Source organism: Dendropsophus ebraccatus, chromosome 14, assembly GCF_027789765.1.
Source record: "Dendropsophus ebraccatus isolate aDenEbr1 chromosome 14, aDenEbr1.pat, whole genome shotgun sequence".
In the NCBI taxonomy this organism is placed as follows: Eukaryota; Metazoa; Chordata; class Amphibia; order Anura; family Hylidae; genus Dendropsophus; species Dendropsophus ebraccatus.
Window position 1 is genome coordinate 60,278,246 of NC_091467.1, and position 21,467 is coordinate 60,299,712.

Below are 21,467 nucleotides of genomic sequence, written 5' to 3' on the forward strand. Positions count from 1 at the left end.
ATGAAGTTGGTGTGGCTGCTATGGTGGAGCGCTCTCTTGTCCTGCGGACACAGTAGTCCTGGTGTTGTTATGCGAGTGACGCAGAAATGGCTGGACTACAGTAAGTCACCTGATATATGAAGCCGTTATCATGATCGAGGACCTTGGGTTAATATCGATATTTCATATATCTAGTTCTGTCAGAAGGAAAAGACGTTTTCCGCCATATACTTCAACGTGACCATCTTCCCGATGTTATTGGCTCCACGCGTGTATTCGGCCAGGTTGACTACGCCATTACAGGGTAAGGGACGGTAGAATAGATGACAATCACACACCGTTTGCATTGTTTTATAATATCGGTTTTCTTCTTTTGTCTCATAGGATATCTGTGCAGGAATTTAACCCTTCCCATACTGTAGCCGTCCCAACGCCACCAACAGACGTCCTGTTAAATGTGGAAGGTGCAATGGCCACTGTGTCTGGCCAGTGGAGGGTAAAACACTGGTTAATGTAAGTATGCAACCACAGGACTGAGGTTAATGTGCTGTATAGTGGTCATACTTACCTGGGGAAGGGTCTCTTCCAGATCCTAAACATATTAAAGGGGTAGTTCACAAAAAAAAAAATGTTTTAAATCAACTGGTGCCATAAAGTTACAGAAATTTGTAATTTTCTTCTATTAAAAAAACCTTAAGTCTTCCAGTACTTATCAGCTGCTGTATGTTGTACAGGAAGTGGCGTATTATTTCCAGTCTGGAGAGCAGGAGAGGTTTTCTATGGGGATTTTTTACTGCTCTGAACCGTTCCTAACATGGACAGAGGTGGCAGCGGAGAGCACTGTGTCAGACTGGAAAGTATACACGACTTTCTGCAGGACATACAGCAGCTGATAAGTACTGGAAGAGATTGAGATTTTTTAATAGAAGGAAATTACAAATCTCAGGCACTTTCTGGAACTAGTTGATTTGAATAAAAAAAAAATTTGGTGAACAATTCCTTTAATTCTGTGCTGCTACCAGCAATAAAGTTCAAGGATACTTACCCATTCATCTGCTCCTTGCTTGTTCAGTGATCATCAAAACTTTTGACATGTCTATGGCAAAAGTTTTTTTTTAAGCAACAGGAACACTTTAAGGCTATGGCCCCTATAACACTAAACAGTTATCAGCCTTACTTGTCCTGGCCGACAGTAATGGTGCGTTTACACAGAGAGATTTATCTGACAGATTTTTTAAACCCAAGCCAGGAATGGATTTGAGAATAGGAGAAATCTCAGTCTTTCCTTTATGACCTGTTCCCGGTTTATAGTTTGTTCCTGGCTTTGGCTTTAAAAATCTGTCAGATAAATTTCTCTGTGTAAACGCACTATAATTCAGTGTAATAGCACATGTTGAAAAGCAACGATCAGCTGACATGCACAAAGTTGGCTGACCGTGGTCTTTCAGCAGCGATGGTCTGTAGCACGTCACTCTATGTAATAGGAGCGGCAGCAGCAAACCACCAATGACTTTAATGGGCCACCCAAATAATCTAAGGATCGTTGGGATGGCCCCTCCTGCTGCCTCCCACTTTGTGTCTGTGCGTGTAATAGCACAAGCAGCGAGCGGGGAACAAGGGGGAAGCGAATGCTGACTGGACAGGTCGGTGCTCATATCTGCAAAATATCTTGAGGTGTAATAGTACACACAGTAAAATAAGACCAACCAAACCAAAATACAGTTGCAAAATTGAGTGGAAAAAAAAACCCGGCAGTTCTTCTATGTAAAAGTGCACTCCATCAAAGTCAATAAGGGATTGTCCGTCAGTGTGCACACAGTAGAGAAAAGCGGCCATAATTGAGTACAGGTATAAAAATAATAAACTCGCTAACTTACTCGTTACTTGTGATCTGTTTTTATAAAACAAAAAAGGATGGCCATAAATTTTAAAAAATGACTGTATTTTTACATGATTAAAAGAGTAATTGCGCCTCCCAAAATATAAATCACTAGATGAAAAGTGGAAAAAAAAAGGTGAAATAACAGCTGTATTTTACTATTATAAATAACGGCCGTATTTTTACAGTTATATAATACGGCCAAAAAACTGTTTGTGGTTGTAGCCTAAAGGGGACCAACTCTTTTTTTTTTTTTAGTGAATACTTATACTTAATACCCAAATCAGTGAAATAACCATTGTAGACCACATTTCTCCACAGGATGTGTGATTGGCCGGACACTGTCACCATGTACAGGGACGTGCCCCATCAACAAAAGGGGCAGTAACAGCTAGTAATGGAACTACTAGCGGTGGCTGCTGAACTTGGATAAAGCTCTAAGGTTGTCTGGAAAACATGGATACAGCCAATGACTATATCCAGGATTTCCACATAGCCTTAGGGCTTTATCCAACTTCAGCCGCCACCGCTAATCAAATGCCGAAAGTTCGGGTTCGGATCGACTCGAGCATGCTCCAGGTTCGCTCATCTCTATTACCTATATATGACTCTAGTTGGTGTAAAAATAAAAAAGAAGCTATAGTCACCTGCCCCAATCCCCCACAGCTCCTGATCCCTGCAACTCCCTGCTTAACCAATCACTGGCTGCTGTGGTGACCCGCCTCAGCTGGTGATTGGCTGAATGGACAACATGTAACGGGAACCAGGAAGCAGCTGAGAGCAGCAGGGACCCGGGAGCGGTGGGGTACTTGGGCAGGAGAGTATAGCGTTTATATAGTGGAATATCCCTTAGGTACTTTTTATGTTATGTTTTTTCTTTGTTTGCACACCTGAATGTTTCTATTCTGTCATAACAGAAACGACAATGGCAATTTTACTCTCCGGATCTCTGGTGTAATATTAAACGCTTGGTTCACAACCTCCAAAGACTCAGCTGCCCGTCCTTCCGTGTCCCTTTCTTTGTGCAATTCAGAGGTGACAAAAGCCAAAGTGCACCTGTCCGGAGGAGCCAGGTAGATAACCGGATTAGATGTTATTATGCTAATCTCACCTGTTATAATGAAATATGAGTCTCCTATCACCAACCAGCCGCAGATAGGGCATTACGGCATACCGCAGCTACAAGTGTTCCTGAAAACACAATCTGTCACCGGATGAAGACGATTTGTTCACCAGGAAACCTGTCTGACCGGGATGAGCTGTCCGCTTGTCAAACCTCCTCAGATTTATATTCATCTGTGACCTAATCCCAATGTTACTTAATCTGCTCTTACGTCTTACAGCTGGTTCTACAATCTCTTCACCGGTTTTCTGGAGAAACCCATCAGAGATAACCTGAATGAGAAGGTAACGTGAGGACAGTGGATTATAGGGGAAGGTTTATAGAGGCTTCTCAGAACGAGAACAATTGGGCAGATATGTGAGTCTTCCTGTCCTCCACCCCATTTACCCCATTTATCTCATTTACTATTTTGGCGCTCGTCCACTAATAAATGTGACATCTCAGTGTAGCAATGTGGCAATAATTCACACCTTTTTGTTTGTGGTACAAGTTGCCTTAAAGCACCTTCTCTGGCCTAATAAATGGGATAAGAAGCTGGATTTGACCTAGGATATTCCCTCTCCCCCATGAACCCCTCAATGGTAACATTCCCTTTAAACCCTTTGAAGTGTCACTGTTGTATATATATATTTTTTTTTTTGCAGAAATCAATAGTACAGGCAATTTTTTAAGAAACGTTGTAATTGGGTTTATTAGGCAAATATGCCATTATCTGCATTCAAAAATACTTTTCCCTGCCCCCCCCCCCCCCCCCAACCTCTCTCTCATCCACTGCTCATTATCAGGAAATCTCGACTCTTTTACATCAGTGGAGCCCTGTGTAACCTATGGAGAGGGGAGGGGGAGGAGCGAGGAGGGAGATTATTCACCAGCAGAGAGCAGAGCACAAAGGATTACACAGCGATAGCAGAGGTCAGAGAGGTCAGTGCTGACTTCAGAGGAGATAGCCCAGAGATGTAGCTGGAAATTAACTTTTTGTTCTGCCTCATCTCCCTCCACCCCTCCCCTCTTCATAGAAAACCATGAAGACAGGGGGGAGAGCTGCAAACTGCTTTCTCATGATAAAAATGCATTTTTCGGCTAATAAACCCAATTACAAAGTTTCTTAAAATCGCCTGGACTATTGATTTCTGCAAAACAATTTAAACAACAGCAACACTTTAAATCGCATTTTTAGGCTCCTATTATATGGGCCGATGGTGAGGAGCATGTGAGCGCCAACCTGTCAGATCAAAACAAAGGAGAAGACAGCACCTTTGTTTTGGATTTATGACCTTCTGGGGCCCGGTTTGGTGAGACGTGCACCCACCTGCAACAGTATTATCCTTTATTTGTGCTCCTGTGCTTTCCCTTTTTTTTGCGGACAAGTCAGATCAGCGCTCGGTTGCTACTCGTCCCCCACCAGGAGCAATTACACCAAGCGATGGCTGAATACGGACGATAATTGCTTAGGGCCTTTAGACCGTCTTGTCTCAGTCTCGTCTCACACTGAACCAGAGTTTCGCAACAGAATTTTGGTGGATTTTCTGGTGCACAATGCTGCATCTTAAAGGGAATCTGTCAGCTGTTTTTCACGTTCCAAACTGCTGACACTATTAAATAGCTGTTAGGGCAAGGAGACACATGGTACATTTCATATATCCAGCTGTGCTTCCAGAATGTAGAAATATGCTTCTCTTCTCTGGAACAAAGAGACAAGGAGACTTTTTCCAGGTCCTGGTCTTCTCCCAGCTGTAATGCTTGCTGCACTTTAGGGGCTCGGGAACGCCTCTTTGACTCTTCTTACTATCTAATAAAAGCATTTTTCTAGGTTCTGGAATCACAGACAGATATATTAGGTACAAGGGGGAGATTTATCAAACATGGTGTAAAGTGAAACTGGCTCAGTTGCCCCTAGCAACCAATCAGATTCCACCTTTCATTTTCTAAAGAGTCTGTGAGGAATGAAAGGTGGAATCTGATTGGTTGCTAGGGGCAACTGAGCCAGTTTCACTTTACACCATGTTTGATAAATCTCCCCCAATATGTCTCCTTGACCTAACAGTGTACACAGTTTGGAATTTGCAGCTGACAGAATGGACATGCATCACCTAAATTTTCTTTTACTCAGTCAGATACTAAAACATGGTCATTTTATTCTTTTTTCTGACAGTATTTTTTTAAATTTCACTTGTACATTGTTATGGTGGCAGCCATCTTGATCTGAGCTCTTTTTAACAACATTTAGGAACATGCTTTACAGCAAGACTCATGAACATAGACAACAATAGACAGAGTCTGTTCCCTTGAAATCAATGTGAAACATTACTGAGCGTGCTCTGTGACCTGTGAAGAGGTCATTCCACAGGGAGCTGCTATTGTCTCCTCTATATACTGGTGTCACTTGACGCTGCAATGCTGTAAAGATCACCACAGACACAACAGGAAGTCTTAGCTTAGTTTTAGAGCCAGTGGTGAGAATGAAAACTGCAGGATATCAGGATTATTTTCGAATATAAATAGTATGATGAAAAATTTGAAAAAAAAATTCTTAAAAAATATGTTTAACATAAAAACATTATGTAAACAATAATCCATTTTCTGATGACCCATGCCACCACTCTCCTCCTTTATTTAAGGCCTTATCCCCTTTGTATCTACAGAAGTGGGGCTAAAATTGCCAGGAGAAGAGTCCCTTTTAGATACAGCACTCTATAGCTGTGTACACATGTTGCATATTGCAGTTTAATCGCAGTACTGCAACATTACTGACAAGTGTGAACACAGCCTAGTCCAGCACTCTGGATCTGGTAGCTACAGAGCAGTGCTATTACCCGACTGGCATTCTGCTTTTGATGTATATTCTGTGCTTTATCCTCACTACTAACCTTGTTGGTATATTTCTCAGCTCTGTCCAAGAGTGGGCGACGTAATCAAAATTCTTCAGAAAGAGCTGGCCACATTTCAAGGTGGGTGTAAAGAACTTCTCCTATAAATGATATCTAGATGTGTTATACAGATTTGTAAATTACTTCTATTTAACAGTCTCAAGTTTTCAAGTACTTATCAGCTGATGTATGTCCTGCAGGAAGCCAGAGGTGGCAGCAGAGAGCACTGTGTCAGACTGGAAAGAATTTCATGACCCTATGAGATCTGATATCCCCCCTCTAGGATCTTCTGGGTTTCCTAACTCCTTAAGGACCCATGACATACCGGTACATCATGGCATTCCTAAGGGGGTACAGAGAGGGCTGCTCCTGGGTGCTGCCATCAGCAGCCGGGGGCGCGACTATTAGCCAACAGCACCATTAAAATGCTTTCCTCAGTAATCCTGAAACATTGCAGTTTTTACGCCGGCCACTAAGCCTCATAATAGGCTGTGAAACTCAGCAGTGTCCTCCATATCATCACAGACCAGATTATAGAGAAAAGTGACATCAGCACAAAGACAGGATCAGGCCATTCACAGTAGGTGACAGTCACACCCCTCTGCCCATAGACACACAGTGACCACAGCACAGGTCACAGAGCATGCCTAGAAAACTTTCTCATTATAGAGCGCTGTCTATAAATAGAAACACTTAGGTGTGACGTAATCACAGGGCATTACTAAGCTGGGTTACTGTGGTCTTCTGTAGGTGAACATTTCCTGCATCGGCAGCGAGCGGGTGAGAGCCGGGGAGGTGCGGGGGCGGCCCGGGTGATTTGTTTAATATGGCCTTAATACAACGCAGTCAGCTCTGCTACACTGACATCCAAACACAAGTCACCTGTACAGTGGGTGGGAAGTCATTTCCCCATGCAGCCATTCCTCATAGTGAGTCATGATATACAGTAACAATGGAAGGAGTCCTGTACATAGGGATCTCAGTCACGCCATGTTACATGTTCCTGCTTGTTGCAGTAATGAGAAGGCTACAGAATCTATATAGATTGTGACATGCCACCCAACCCTCCACAACGGCCGCGACCCACCTCAAAACCTATTTCTGAGCTAAAAATACTTTCCCATTGTATATAGATGGTGCTAGTCCCATATACCTGGGTAACAAGGCTGCACATAAAGTCTATGGCTTGGTTCACACACCGTAAAATAAAGGTAAAATACAGATGTCATTTTAAGGTTTAAAATACGGCTGTATTTTCTTGTTCACACAATGTAAATCTTTTATTAATCACGCCGTTGTTGCCCATTTGCATGGTTAATAGAAAATTTATGTTGCACTGCAGTTAATGGAATCATTGTATACAATGGAACACATAGTATACACTCCGGCGTGACATGTCAGTTTTGTGCGGCCACTATTCATTTAGTAGCGGCCAACAAACCTGTCAGTTCACACAATGGAAAGTGCAGCTCTAGCCACACCTCCCATTGTGTGCTATGGTGATTTGGGATGCGGGTGCACATAGATGTGCCCTCATCCCAATTTAGCACAAATGAAGTGATCTTCACTGACAATGACCGTTCTGTGACACGGCTGGTGTCATACAACGTGTGAACCCGGCCTAATAATGTGCTCGATTAATCCAGTCAATGGGAAATTGGCTGAGCTTTGTTTTGATGGCCGTTATTTGCCATTAAATGGCGGCCATCCACTTAATTTATTGTGTTGGTCTTTGGGGCTGTGTGAGGTGTCATTTTTTGCGTCATGATCTGTGCTTTCTACTGGTACCTTGCTTGCGTATTTGCCACTTGATCACTTTTTATTAAATTTTTTTATTTTATTTCATGTGGCTAAAAATCTGCAGTTTTGCACTTTGCGGGGATTATTGAGCGGCCACTTCTCCTGTCTATCATTCTCGAACTGCTGACCGGCAGAGAGCCGTGACTAGTCCTGCCCAGATGACTATTTGCTGCCCCTCTCCCGGCCTTGTGCGGCATAATAAAACTTCTTTTTCCTTTTTATAAAGCTCCAGCCGCAGCCGGCACGCTCTGTGAGCTGCACAGGAGATCTATACTGTGCTGCAGGGAACCATATCAGTGCAATTTTGCAGATTGGTTCCCTGTAGAGATGAGCGAACTCGAATCCATCGAGTCCATCCGAACCCGAACTTTCGGCATTTGATTAGCTGGGGCTGCTGAAGTTGGATAAAGCTCTAAGGTTGTCTGGAAAACATGGATACAGCTAATGACTATCTCCATGTTTTCCACATAGCCTTAGGGCTTTATTCAACTTCAGCAGCCACCGCTAATAAAATGCCGAAAGTTCGGGTTCCGATGGACTCCAGCATGCTCCAGGTTCGCTCATCTCTAGTTCCCTGGGCTATGTTGAAGAGCTATGCTGCCCTCTACAGGCAGGAGCTGGTAAAATGAGTAACCCTGACATTACTAGCTTTACTATAAGGCAGGTGTTAATGTCTGATGATGTCATAATAAGGCGTCAGTCAGTGTATATTTACATGCTAAGCTCCATTGTAATGATAACCTATTTATATACAACTATATTGTGTCACACTAAGCTCTATAGTGCTGATGTCACCATAGGATGTGTGTATATATATATATATATATATCCATATTACTGTAATGATGTTACATATATGGGGCCTCTAATGATGTCATGGTGATGTCATATTGCTGAGGGAGTTTACAGACTTTGATGGTGTCATAATATAGTGGGAACATGATCGGCTGACATCTATTGGCATCATTCTATATTAGTATATACATATACATTAACATTATAGGCTGATCCCAGAAACCCAGACAGCAAAATTCCCAGACAGATTTTTTTTTTTATATTCCCCAAATAAAAAAAATATACATTAGACCCCAATACCCCAAAATGCTACCACAGATTCTGGGTTTTCTATGGAGGACACACTACCCCCTGCTGGTGTGATGATATAGAGGGACATGCTGTCCCCTGCTGGTGTAATGATGTGAAGTGGCACACTGCTCACTCCTGGTGTGATGATATGGGGAGGACACCACTGCCCCCTTGGCTGCCCGGTCACCAGTTTTATTCAAGAATCTATATTCAAGTCCATCAAGAATTTATGGTGACCCAGCACCACAACCTGCAGGTGTGCAGAATCTACATCTATGGGTATATCTGCCATATGGGACCTGTCTCCTCCATGCCCAACTGTCTCTTATAGCCAGACTAATGGTGTCTGGTGTTTATATCCGTGCTTAGGTAGAATTATTATAAGATGAATTTGGTCAAAAGTCAAAACCTTTCAATATGATGAAAAGCTTCTGGAAAAGATAACCGATTTTCACAGAAGTTGTTACCCGGGTTCTTTGTTTTTTAGTTGCTGCAGATATTGATGGCCGTAATACAATTGACTATTCTCTGGTGAATCCTCCCCGAGTGCAGAAAACCAGTATAGAGCTGGATCTGAAGGTAAAGACGGTAACGTCACATGCAGATAGTGGTCTCTCCAACTTAACAACCAACAGTGATAGCAATACATTGTAAATAAAAATAGAAAAAGTTGGTTGGTATCTCTGTCAGTATTTTGGGTCACTATTTGTAGCCACAATGAGAAGTGGAACCAACAGAGAAAAACTACAATAGAAAGATTTGCACAGATATGGGCTATGTTCCCACAATGTCTTTTTAGGTGAAAAATGTAGTTTTTTAAATTTTTTTTTTTTTTTTATTAATGACGGTTGTTATTCATCATCATGCTCATTCATAATGGCCATAATTAGTAAAAAAAAAATTGACAGTTTTTTTCACCTAAAAATGACGTTGTGTGAACATAGCCTTTCTGTGTTTTCAATCCACTCCTGGTTTTGGTTGTAAAATACTGAGCAAAAATACTGTGTGTGAACATCGCCTAATGGTTGTATTCATCCTACACAGGGCACTATACGACATATTGGAGCTGAGGAGCAGCAGGAGGCGTCGGTGCCCCCCATCATCCTACCTGACGCCCCTCACTCAATGATTCTGGTCGGATGGTCTGAATATTTTTTCAATGCTTTGGGAAAAACGTATTTCATGTCGGATATTCTACAGATGACGTTCACACAGAGACAGGTAAGCTGAGGATATCCGGCATATATACAGAACAAGTATTGATGTATGTATTTGTATCATAATATATAACTTGCATGGAAAGAAATGGAATACCGCCATCATATATATTTATATACTACACAGCAATGGTGGCTCCGCTATACGAAGACTGCAATATTCAATTCAGCAATTAAAGGGTTATGAAGGATAAGGAAAACAGCACCACCCCTGTACTCAGGCTGTCTGTGGTATTACATCTCAACTCCATTTGCGTCAATGGAACTGAGCTGCAATACCGCACACAAAATGAAGAAAAGAGTGGCGCTGTTTAAAGACAAAAGCTATGTCTTAACCCGTTAAAATGAAAACCACCCAGTGGGAGAAATTTATATTATTTGTGTAATGCATCTTCTAAACTATTTTCATTTCACAGTATCCACATGTATTGTGGCTGAAAACAGATGACTACGCCTTCATCATACCTAAGGTTAGTCTTGTACCTTGTGTAAGTATTCACCTGCCCCTCCTCCCCCCACTCCCACTGATGTTTTCCTATTTTTACTATTTTTGGGCCAGTGATGCTCCTCCCTTTTCCTGATGAAGAAGTTGTTCATACTGTGAAACACGTTGAGGTTCCCCTGTATTTTATTGTCCATGATCCGCGACTTCAGCAGTTCATTGATCCAATTTATTTGTTACTAAAAGAAATACACTACTGCACTTTTGAATATCTCGCTTTTCTCATTGTGGCCACTAGATGGTGCTGTAACAAAAATCAGACTATTATCATAAAAAATTAAAAAAATTAAAACCTCTATGATGAGCGGAGCTGGATTACTTTTTGCTGTGACAACATGAGATCCATGGGGTAAAAAGTGGAAAATAGAAACAAAGAAGGGGGGGGGAAGGGGAAAGAAAGGGGAGAGAAGGAGGAAAGTTTTTGTACTGTCGTACAGACAGGTCCATCTATTATCCCAAAAATGTTTTTTATTATAAAAAGTAATATAATATAAAAATTATATAATAAAAAGTAAGGTGATCGAATTTAGCAACTAGTCCAAGACAAATGGGTCCCATACAAATGTATACCAGCATATACATAGCATAGAATACTGGTCTAGATATAAAACTATGTAAAAAAAAATAAAATATCCCCATCTAATCAGTACAATGTTTTTTTTCTATTTTTTCTATAGTTTTTTTCTATTATTTTTATGACTTTTTCTAAATATTTGATTGATGAACCAAGTACCTGTAATTTCTCTGTTACAGATCAAGCAGTATTACCCAGAGTCCAGGGCTGTAACAGTCACTGTAAAAGCCTCCAGGCCGCCCGCCATAGTCCTGACATCTCAGCTCACCATGCAGTTACAAGGGACTCTGGAAGCGCATGTCATCGTTGGGCCGCACGTACCCGCAGAGCAAATGTTTTCTGCCACTGTTGTAAGTAATAGTAGTACCAGAACAAGGCGACTTACATGTGAGGAAATACCTACTGCTTATTTTGTTTCTCCTTAAAGGGAATCTGTCACTAGGTTTATTCAGCCTTAAATGAGGGCAGCATAAACTAGTGATAGAACTGCTGGACAGATCGGTGTATTACTTACATCATTTTGTTCAGCCGTTCTCCTAATATGCAGGAGAATAGAATTCTTGCCAAACCCTTGCCTCTAAACTCCAGCTGCTGATTGACAGCTGACTGCCTATATACAGTATAGATACAGTAACTGCCAATCAGCAGCTGGTGGGTGGAGTTTTCTGCTTCTCATGAATATCCAGGACTACTGGGCACATGCACATAATGGAGAGGACTACTTATTGTCTATGTTATTCAGGAGGATATCTCTGGATCAGCTGCACAGAGCAATATAAGTGATACATCATTCTGTTCAGCTTCTTTGTCACTAGTTTATATTACCCTGAGATAGGACGGCATAATCCTACAGACAGAGTCTCTTTAAGGGTACGTTCACACTTACCAGACCTGCAGCTGATTTTCTGAATAACTGAACACAGCATCAAATCTGCACCATCAAATCTGCTGCGGATCTGCTGCGGATCCTGTAGGTGTGAACGCACCCTAAAGGGGTATTCCCATCCGAGCTTGTTATTCCCTATGCATTGGATTAGAGATAACAAGCTGATCAGAGGAGGCCTGATCGCTGATCCCAAGTATGGGGACACAATTGCCAGCAATAAATGGGGCACTAACCAGAGCCTGAATTCCATTCACTTTCTATTCACTTTCCATGAGTCTGCCGAATTATTCCAATGATTTATTTATTTATTTTTAATGGAATTAATAATACAGCTGAGCAGGTGCCGCCTCCTGTCCTAGTCATTGCTTTAGATTACTGTACCGTGACAGGTAAGTATTACCCTGTACACCCTGCAGGTGTCACTGCTGGACCGTTCAGTGATCGGTAATGAGAGGGCTACTTGTCCTGGAGATCACTGAAAAATAACCTGTAAAGATAAAAGCCTAAAAAGAGTGAGGGATTATCTAGTAATATTATCATCTAGTACTCAGACTGCAGTCCGTTTCTTGTCCGTTGCTCGTTGACATCTGTATTATAAGCAGAGACGTTTCCCTTACAGCGTGCCACTCTGGTCGCCAACATGGTTCATCTGTCAAACCTCAGCTTGAATATCTCCTTTTCTATTCAAAGGTAATTTCTCTATAGTTGTCATTATGAGTGAATGTAAAACTCTGAATCTCACAATGAGACTTAAAGAGTTAAAGGGGGACTAGCCGAATCTAACCTGCTGATATGTCCCTACTGCACAGGAGACGCTGAGGAGGAAGGTATGTCTCTTCCTTCTCTGCGCCGTTCCCTTGCTGTTAGTCTTTTCCTCCACAGTCCGGTAAGACCGTTAGGAGCACTGCCCGCCCCCATAGTGCTGAACTCCCCCCCCATTATAATCAATGGAGCTGGCGGGCTGGGGGCAGGCAGTGCTCCTAACAGGTGCCCCAGTGCTCCTTAGGGTCTTACTAGACTGTGGAGGAAAAGACTAACAGCATGGGAACGGTGCCGAGAATGATACTAAGAGAGATACCTTCCTCCTTAGCGTCTCCTGTACAGTAGGGACATATCAGCAGATTAGATTCGTCTAACCTGATAGCTGATAGTTCCCCTTTAATTGACCACTGTCACTTAAAAAAAAAAAAAAAAAACTTTTTACAGGGTCAAAATCCCAATTGTTCAGATCCCAAGTGACTGCTAGAACAAGCGGGGAGAAGTGTGCGCTAAGCGCTATTCCTCTTCTCAGCTCTGTGCACGTGACCAAGATAGATTCCCAATGTTAGAAAGAAGACAGAGAAGCGCTCAACCAAAGCTTCTCCCGGCTCCTTCTAATAACTGGTCAACTAGACCCCAACGTGTCTTGATGACATGGCTGATATCTTAGAAAACAGCAAAAGATGAGTGACTCAATATAATGACATTTTACTGGGTTCACACTATGTATATTTCAGGCAGTATTTGGTCCTCATGTCAGGTCCTCATAGCAACCAAAACCAGGAGTGGATTGAAAACACAGAAAGGATCTGTTCACACAATGTTGAAATTGAGTGGATGGCCGCCATATAACAGTAAATAACGGCCATTATTTCAATATAACAGCCGTTGTTTTAAAATAACAGCAAATATTTGCCATTAAATGGCGGCCATCCACTCAATTACAACATTATGTGAACAGAGCCTTTCTGTGTTTTCAATCCACTCCTGGTTTTGGTTGCTATACAGCCTCACAAATACAGCCTCAAATATACATAGTGTGAACCCAGCCATAGTATATAAAGTGCATAAAGGGGTACTCTGGCGAAAACTGTTTCTTTTCAGATCAACTGGTGTCAGAAAGTTATATAGATTTGTAGGTTACTTCTATGTCTTCCAGTACTTATTATTTGCTGTATGTCCTGCGGAAGTGGTGTATTCTAATCTGACTCAGTACTCTCTGCTGCCACCTGTTCATGTTAGGAACTTTCCAGAACAAGAGAGGTTTTCTATGGGGAACTGTTGTTACTGCTCTGGACAGTTCCTGACATGGACAGAGGTGGCAGCAGAGAGCACTGTGTCTGACTGGAAATAATACACCACTTCCCTGCAGGACATACAGCAGCTGATAAGTACTGGAATACTGGAGATTTTTAAATAGAAGTCAGTTACAAATCTATATAACTTTCTGACAGCAGTTACTATGAAAAGAAAAAAATTTCAACGGAGTACCCCTTTAACAGAATATGGAATGGTAACCTACATTATACTGAGAGGTTGGCGAGGCTAACCAGGACATGAGATCAGTGGCGGTCTTTGGCACCAAGCATCCCAAGCGATCGCTTGGGGCCCCCAACATCCAGGGGGGCCCCCACGCCCCGCTCTTGTGCTCAAGACCGCTGGACAGGGCCGCTGCCCCGCTCGCTGCTGCCATCTGAACTGTAACTATGAGCACTCGTAATGAGCGCTCATAGTTACATGCAGCAGCACTGACAGGGCGGGAGACATTGGCTCCCTTCCTGTGAGTCACTCTTGTGGCTGCAGGAAGGGTTTTCCCTGCAGTCACAAGTGGCAGCTTTGTCCTTGTGGTGACGGTGCTCCAGTGACATCACTGGATCGGCGCCAGGACAAGGGGAGTGCGGCCTCTTGTGATCGCAGGGAAAACCCTTCCTGCGGCCACAAGAGTGAAGAGAAGAGGAGACGCCCGGACCCAGGTGAGTATAAGTGTTTGTTTTATTGTGTTATATACTATATCGGAGGGGGAGCACACAGGGGTCTGTTTAACTGGGGGAGCGCACATCGGGGGTCTATATAAATGGGGGGAGCACACAGGGGGGCTATAGACTACTGGGGCTTCACAGAGGGGTCTATATACTATTGGGGCAGCACACAGGGGGTCTATATACTACTTGGGGCAGCAGAATGGGGTCTATATACAACTTGGAGAGCACACAGGAGGTCTATATCCAAGTGGGGGAGCACACAGGGGGGCTATATACTACTTGGGGAGCACACAGGGGTCTATATACTACTGGTGGGGCACACAGGGGGGGTCTATTTACTACTGGGGGAACATACAGGGGATCTGTATACTACTTGTGAGGCACACAGGTGGTCTATATATAACTGGGGGAGCACACAGGGGTCTGTATACTACTGGGGCAGCACACAAGGGGTCTATATAATACTGGTGGAGCACACAGGGGGTCTATATACTACTGGGGGAACCACACAGGGGGTTTATATACTACTGGAGGAGCACACAGGGGTCTATATCCAAGTGGGGGAGCACACAGGAGGTCTATATCCAAGTGGGGGAGCACACAGGGGTCTATATACAACTGGGGCAGCACACAGGAGGTCTATATACTTTTGGGGGAGCACACGGGGGGCTATATATAACTGGGGGAACACACAGGGGTCTATATACTAGTGGGGGAAGCAAACAAGGGGTATATACTACTGGGGACAGGACACAAGGGGTATATACTATTGGGGCAGCACACAAGGAGTATATATTACTGGCGGTAGCGCACACACAGCGGTCTATTGTTTTGGAACGCATGTCGAGGGGGGGGGCCCAGACATAACTTCGCTTGGGGCCCCAGAAATGCCAAGACCGCCCCTGCATGAGATGTCATCAGGGCAGTCCTCACTGGCTTATCAATCAGTCTTTCCCTATAGCCAAATAGTTAGGGAACCATCACACAAGGTAGGACCCATTTCTGTTCCCCACAGACTCCCAAAGGCAGCCATCTAATTCATATCTGACTAAATTCGGTCTCTTTTCTGGTCCTATGTTGACTGCCTCGTCTCAGAACCAGGATTCTTGGCAGATATGTAAGGGAAGAGGGGGGATTTATATATATATATATATATATATATATATATATATATATATATATATATATATGTTGCACTGCTCTTTTGTCATTCATTTGTATTGTGTAAGTTAACTTATGTTTTTTTTATTTCTCATCTAGTTTTGACTTCCAAGATTTCAGGAGTTATGTTGGCCTTGTAGATGTAAGTATACAGGACCACTATGGGATAAGAGGAACGGTATTCAGGGTAAGGGCATGTCCACACTAAGGAATTCTCACAGAGAACTTCCTGCCGATTCAGGGGAATGAGGTAACTCAAGCATTGATTGGCTCAGGGGAATGAGGTAACTCGAGCATTGATTGGCTCAAGGGAATGAGGTAACTGAAGCATTGGTTGGCTCAGGGGAATGAGGTAACTTGAGCATTGATTGGCTCAGGGGAATGAGGTAACTCGAGCAGTGATTGGCTCAGGGGAATGAGGTAACTCGAGCATTGATTGGCTCAAGGGAATGAGGTAACTGGAGCATTGATTGGCTCAGGGGAATGAGGTAACTGGAGCATTGATTGGCTCAGGGGAATGAGGTAACTGGAGCATTGGTTGGCTCAGGGGAATGAGGTAACTGAAGCATTGATTGGCTCAGGGGAATGAGGTAACTTGAGCATTGGTTGGCTCAGGGGAATGAGGTAACTTGAGCATTGATTGGCTCAGGGGAATGAGGTAACTGGAGCATTGGTTGGCTCAGGGGAATGAGGTAACTGAAGCATTGATTGGCTCAGGGGAATGAGGTAACTCGAGCATTGGTTGGCTCAGGGGAATGAGGTAACTTGAGCATTGATTGGCTCAAGGGAATGAGGTAACTGGAGCATTGATTGGCTCAGGGGAATGAGGTAACTCGAGCATTGATTGGCTCAGGGGAATAAGGAGACACTTGTGAGGCCATGATAGGCTTAAAAGTAGGAAATGACAAGGCATAATGTCCCTGGGAGCAGGTGGAACAGTTACACAAACTCAGTTAACTCTTGCAGACCCCTCAGTACATGCTATCTGTCAGCGAATAGAAATACAGTTTAAATATCATAGACACACATAGAACCCCTTAGACTTTAAATAAAGCATTAAGGTGTCCACCCTACATAACTATACACTACAGCAGCATAAATCTGGATTCTTGGACAATGCCTATTTACTGGCTGCTCCTCTGCTTGTTGCATTCTTCAGCACAAGGCAGCATACTCTGAACGTACTTCATTCTTCTCTTGTTCTCTTTAAGTAAAATAGACGTAATTACGCCTGCCTCAGTGTGTCTTATCATCTCAATGGGGGAGCGTGCACTCCCCTGCAGCCGCCGCTCTCCGCTCAAAGAAGTGACATGTCTGGCGGCAGCGGAGTGCGAGTGTGGAGTGCGCGCCCTCTCAGCTCTGAGCACGGCGGGATTCCACGGCGGAGAGCTCTGCCCAGAATTCTGCCGTATTTGCTCAGTGTGAACATACCCTAATACTCCCCAAAAATATATATGTGTAAGTGAGAGGTAGAAGGTGATATAGCTGTAGGGGCTGGTGAGAGGGGTGGAGCCAAGATCAGACACAAGATCCAGCCAAGCCTTTTGAGATAGCAGAGGATGATGTATTGTCTGGAAGCTGCTGAGACAATACCACATTGTGCAGTTCTTTCATTTTCAACTTCCTGTGAGGGGTTAATCAAGCAAAGACATGCTGACGCCAGTATATTACTGATAACACAATATTGGGGTAAAAGTTTTATTTAAAAGGAATTTCCTGATCTTGCAATTCTTCTTTAATAGTGCGTTCACACCTACAGGATCTGCAGCTGATTTTCTGCAGCAGATTTCATTTAAATAACTGAACACAGCATCAAATCTGCTGCAGATCCTGTAGGTGTGAACGCACCCTAAATGATTATTCATTCATACAGATTAGATGCATTTGTATGTATTAATATTTTATTATGTTACTACTGTACTTGTCAGATAACAGGATTAGAGAGTTCACTAGGACACATGCTACTGGATTATGTAGTCCGGGCAATCAACAGTAAGTCATACTTACCTGTCCCAGATTCTATATTCACATATATACTGTATATATAGATTGGCTTTATGTAATGTTTCTTCCTTCCAGGTGGATTGAGTCAGGGTATCCCCATGCCTTCACTTAATGATATCATTCTACAGGAATCAGCGGTGTCAATCATTCCGGTAGGATCTCATTCCATCTGTGTATGAGGATAAAAACAGTTATTTAAAGGAGTCAATATACATGAAATATCCACAATAGGTTACGACTGTCTGATGGGAGGCGGGGGTCTCATCTTCAGTTTTCTAATAGTATTAGTAACATAGTAACATAGTAAATAAGGTTGAAAGAAGACAAGAGTCCATCAGGTTCAACCTAGGAAAATCCTACTGTGTTGATCCAGGAAGGCGAAAAACCCCTATGAGGCAGAAGACAAACGCCCCACCACAGGGAGAAACTCCCCCCCCCCCCTCCCCCCTCCCCCGACTGCAATGGCAACCAGAACAATCCCCGGATCAACGTATCACCAGAAATCTAATGCCCATAACTTGTAATATTATATTTTTCAAGAAAAGCATCCAGGCCTCCCTTGAACTTATTTACTGAATCAGCCATGACAACATCATGTGGCAGAGAGTTCCACAGTCTTACCGCTCGTACAGTAAAGAACCCGCGTCGATGCTGATGATGAAATCTTCTTTCCTCTAGACGTAGAGGATGCCCCCTTGTCATTGTTACAGACCTAGGAGTAAAAAGACCACTACAAAAATCTCTGTACTGTCCATTCATATATTTGTACATTGTGATCAGATCGCCCCTAAGACGTCTTTTTTCTAGCGTAAATAACCCCAAGCGTGATAACCTGTCCTGGTACTGTAACCCACCCATTCCCTTAATGACCTTTGTTGCCCTCCTCTGCACCCGCTCTAGGTCAGCTGTGTCCTTCTTATATACCGGTGTCCAAAACTGTACACAGTATTCCATATGTGGTCTGACCAGTGATTTATAAAGAGGCAAAACTATGTTCTCATCTTTAGCATCTATACCTCTTTTGATGCACCCCATTATTTTATTAGCCTTGGCAGCTGCTGCCTGGCACTGATCACTAAAGTTGAGTTTACTGTCCACCAATACCCCCAGGTCCTTTTCGGAAGTAGTTTTACCCAGTGTTTTATTATTTAGCACATAACTGTACTTATTATTTCTATGGCCCAAATGCATGTATTGAATAGACAGAGCTGTGGAATTGTGGTATCAAACACTAACTTTCTCTGGATGTTGTCGCTGTCTCATTTAATGACATGGGGATTATGGGAGACACCTTCTCTGAATTAGCAGAGGGGTCGTGACATGTCAAATGTTTTTAAAGTGATAGGGCCACTTTAAAAAAAAATTTTTTTTGTAAAGCCAATTTTTGATAATCCCAAAGATAGATACACTATTTACATTATATATTAAAGGGGTACTCCAGAGGAAATTTTTTTTTTTCAGATCTACTGGTGTCAGAAAGTTATAAAGATTTGTAAATGACTTCAATTTAAAAATGTCAAGTCTTCCCATACTTACCAGAAAAAAAAGGAAAAAATGTCAGCACCTCTATGCCTCTGTTCACACTGCAGGTTGCACGCTGCATGTGGCTAAAGTACAGACAAAAATTCAAAAAGTGCAACAGGAACCCACAGGTGCGAGCGCTTACTTAGCTGTTGCACTTTTTGTATTTTTGTTTCCCAAACTTATCAGCTGCTGTATGTCCTGCAGGAAGTGGTATATTCTTTCCAGTCTGACACAGTGCTCTCTGCTTCCACCTCCGTCCATGTCAGTAGCAAATCCCCATAGAAAACTTCTCCTGCTATGGACAGTTTCTGTCAGGGATAGAGGTGGCAACAGAGAGCACTGTGTCAGACTGGAAAGAATACACCACTTCCTGCAGGACATACAGCAGCTGATAAGTACTGAAAGACTGGAGACATTTTAACAAATCTGTATAACTTTCTGACTTTCTGAATATAGGGGATACAAGGGTACAAATGCACCTGTCACTGTCATTTCAGGGCTGCCTATTGATGTCGATGGATATGTACTATACACCATGGAGAGAGCTTGTGAAAATTCTGCCTGAGCATGGCTCGCCGTGACATCGTCTATACTTACTCAAGAAAACATGAGAACGCTTTCTATGTATTAGACTGTGTGTTCTATTAATAAACACTTTTCAGTGAATATAGTTTTCTTTAATGGGGTAACCTGGGGGTAAAAGACAGAAGCTTAATGTGAACCAGACTGATTTTAATCGATAGCTCTTACCTTACACAAGGTCTACCAGTCAAAGCCGCTGGGGTGGGGAGTAGCTGCTGGGGACAGCCCAATGACTTGGAGCTCTCTTCATGGCTGGTGTTATCATAATGAGAGAAGCTGATAAGGGACGAGTGAAGTAGATGTCAAAATGTCTGATTCTTTTGTATTTGGGGAAATAAACCACCACCAGAGGGGTCTGGCACTGTTTTACTTCCCACTCCCATCAACAATGCATTTTCAAACAAACGATTAATTGCACATGGGAGAACTGTGGACTGATCAAGTGTTCGGCTAACTACTATCCAAAATGCATGGCCAGTTGAAGACCTTCTTCTTTTTAATCGAGCCTTCTCAGATGGTTTGGCAGAAGAAAGAAGACAAACTCACCCTCCAAATACTTGACCCACTTGGCCATTAGTTGATTTTGAAGAAGCTAAGTGGAACCTGCTCACCCTTGATCCATGACTTCTTCTTACAAGTCTGTTTCAAGGGCCTTTTACACGGTGCGATCATTGGCCATGAGAAGTGCTAGAAACGCCACCTGCGGTCGATAATCGGCCCGTGTAAAAGTGACAGGGATCAGCTACGGAGCAGGAAAACGCCTGATCAAGTCTCTTGAGTGGGTTTTAAAATTTGTTGTTACCCATGTGAACACATTCAAAAAAAAATCCCTACCTTAGCATTGCATGACATCTCCTTTGTGTCTATGGACGCTTTCAGCACCTGTGAGAGTCAATGACTTTCCAATGACTCTTGAATTATGGTTATAAAATGATTACTAACATTATTGCAGATAAGTTGGAGAATGTAGTTGAGAGAATGATGTGTGAGGAACAAGTGCGGTGATGGACGACATTTATGAGAGTCCGATACTGTCAGGTGTGATGCCGTATGACTATAAGGACAGAAGACAATCTATAGTGGTGGTGACTGTAGATCTCGAGGACGCGTATGATGTCACTTGTGACTTCAGGTTTGTTGTGTTACATAAGATGGGAGTGCCAGACTGTGAGTGAGTGGGCAAGGAGATTTTGTTCCAGCATTGTTAGTAATGTGTAAGTAAATGATTTTGAGAAAAGACTTTAGACTTCATCTGGGTGTAAAGGAAGGGTGTCCCCTGTCTCTCACTGTGTTGACTTGCATTATTAGGCTATGTTTCCGTACAGTATTGCTCTAAAAGAGCCCTAAGACCACATTCCCATATTGATGATCAGAATGCAGCTTCTTCTAGTTGACCCAGTGGCATAGCTACAATGGAGGCAGACTGCGCAACTGATACAGGGCCCATACGTCAGGCTCCCCAGCAAAGTGTGGTCTGCCTCCATGGTTCTAGCTAATGCTCACAGCGGCTGTCAGCACTACACCTACAGCCACAAGAAGATC

The 21,467-nt window shown here is 43.0% G+C and overlaps 1 protein-coding gene across 1 annotated transcript; it reads left to right on the forward strand.

Annotated features, from left to right (window-relative positions):
• On the forward strand, window positions 1-19,998 carry LOC138771892 (bactericidal permeability-increasing protein-like). Its single transcript, XM_069951894.1, has 15 exons — window positions 1-100; window positions 175-283; window positions 364-492; window positions 2,776-2,931; window positions 3,202-3,265; window positions 5,869-5,929; window positions 9,222-9,313; window positions 9,779-9,955; window positions 10,368-10,421; window positions 11,207-11,377; window positions 12,533-12,603; window positions 15,915-15,957; window positions 17,744-17,807; window positions 17,895-17,971; window positions 19,841-19,998. Exons 1-15 carry the CDS (start codon window positions 1-3, stop codon window positions 19,922-19,924), a joined length of 1,452 nt encoding a protein of 483 aa, XP_069807995.1. The 3' UTR covers window positions 19,925-19,998.
• Window positions 19,999-21,467: the final 1,469 nt, after the last annotated feature.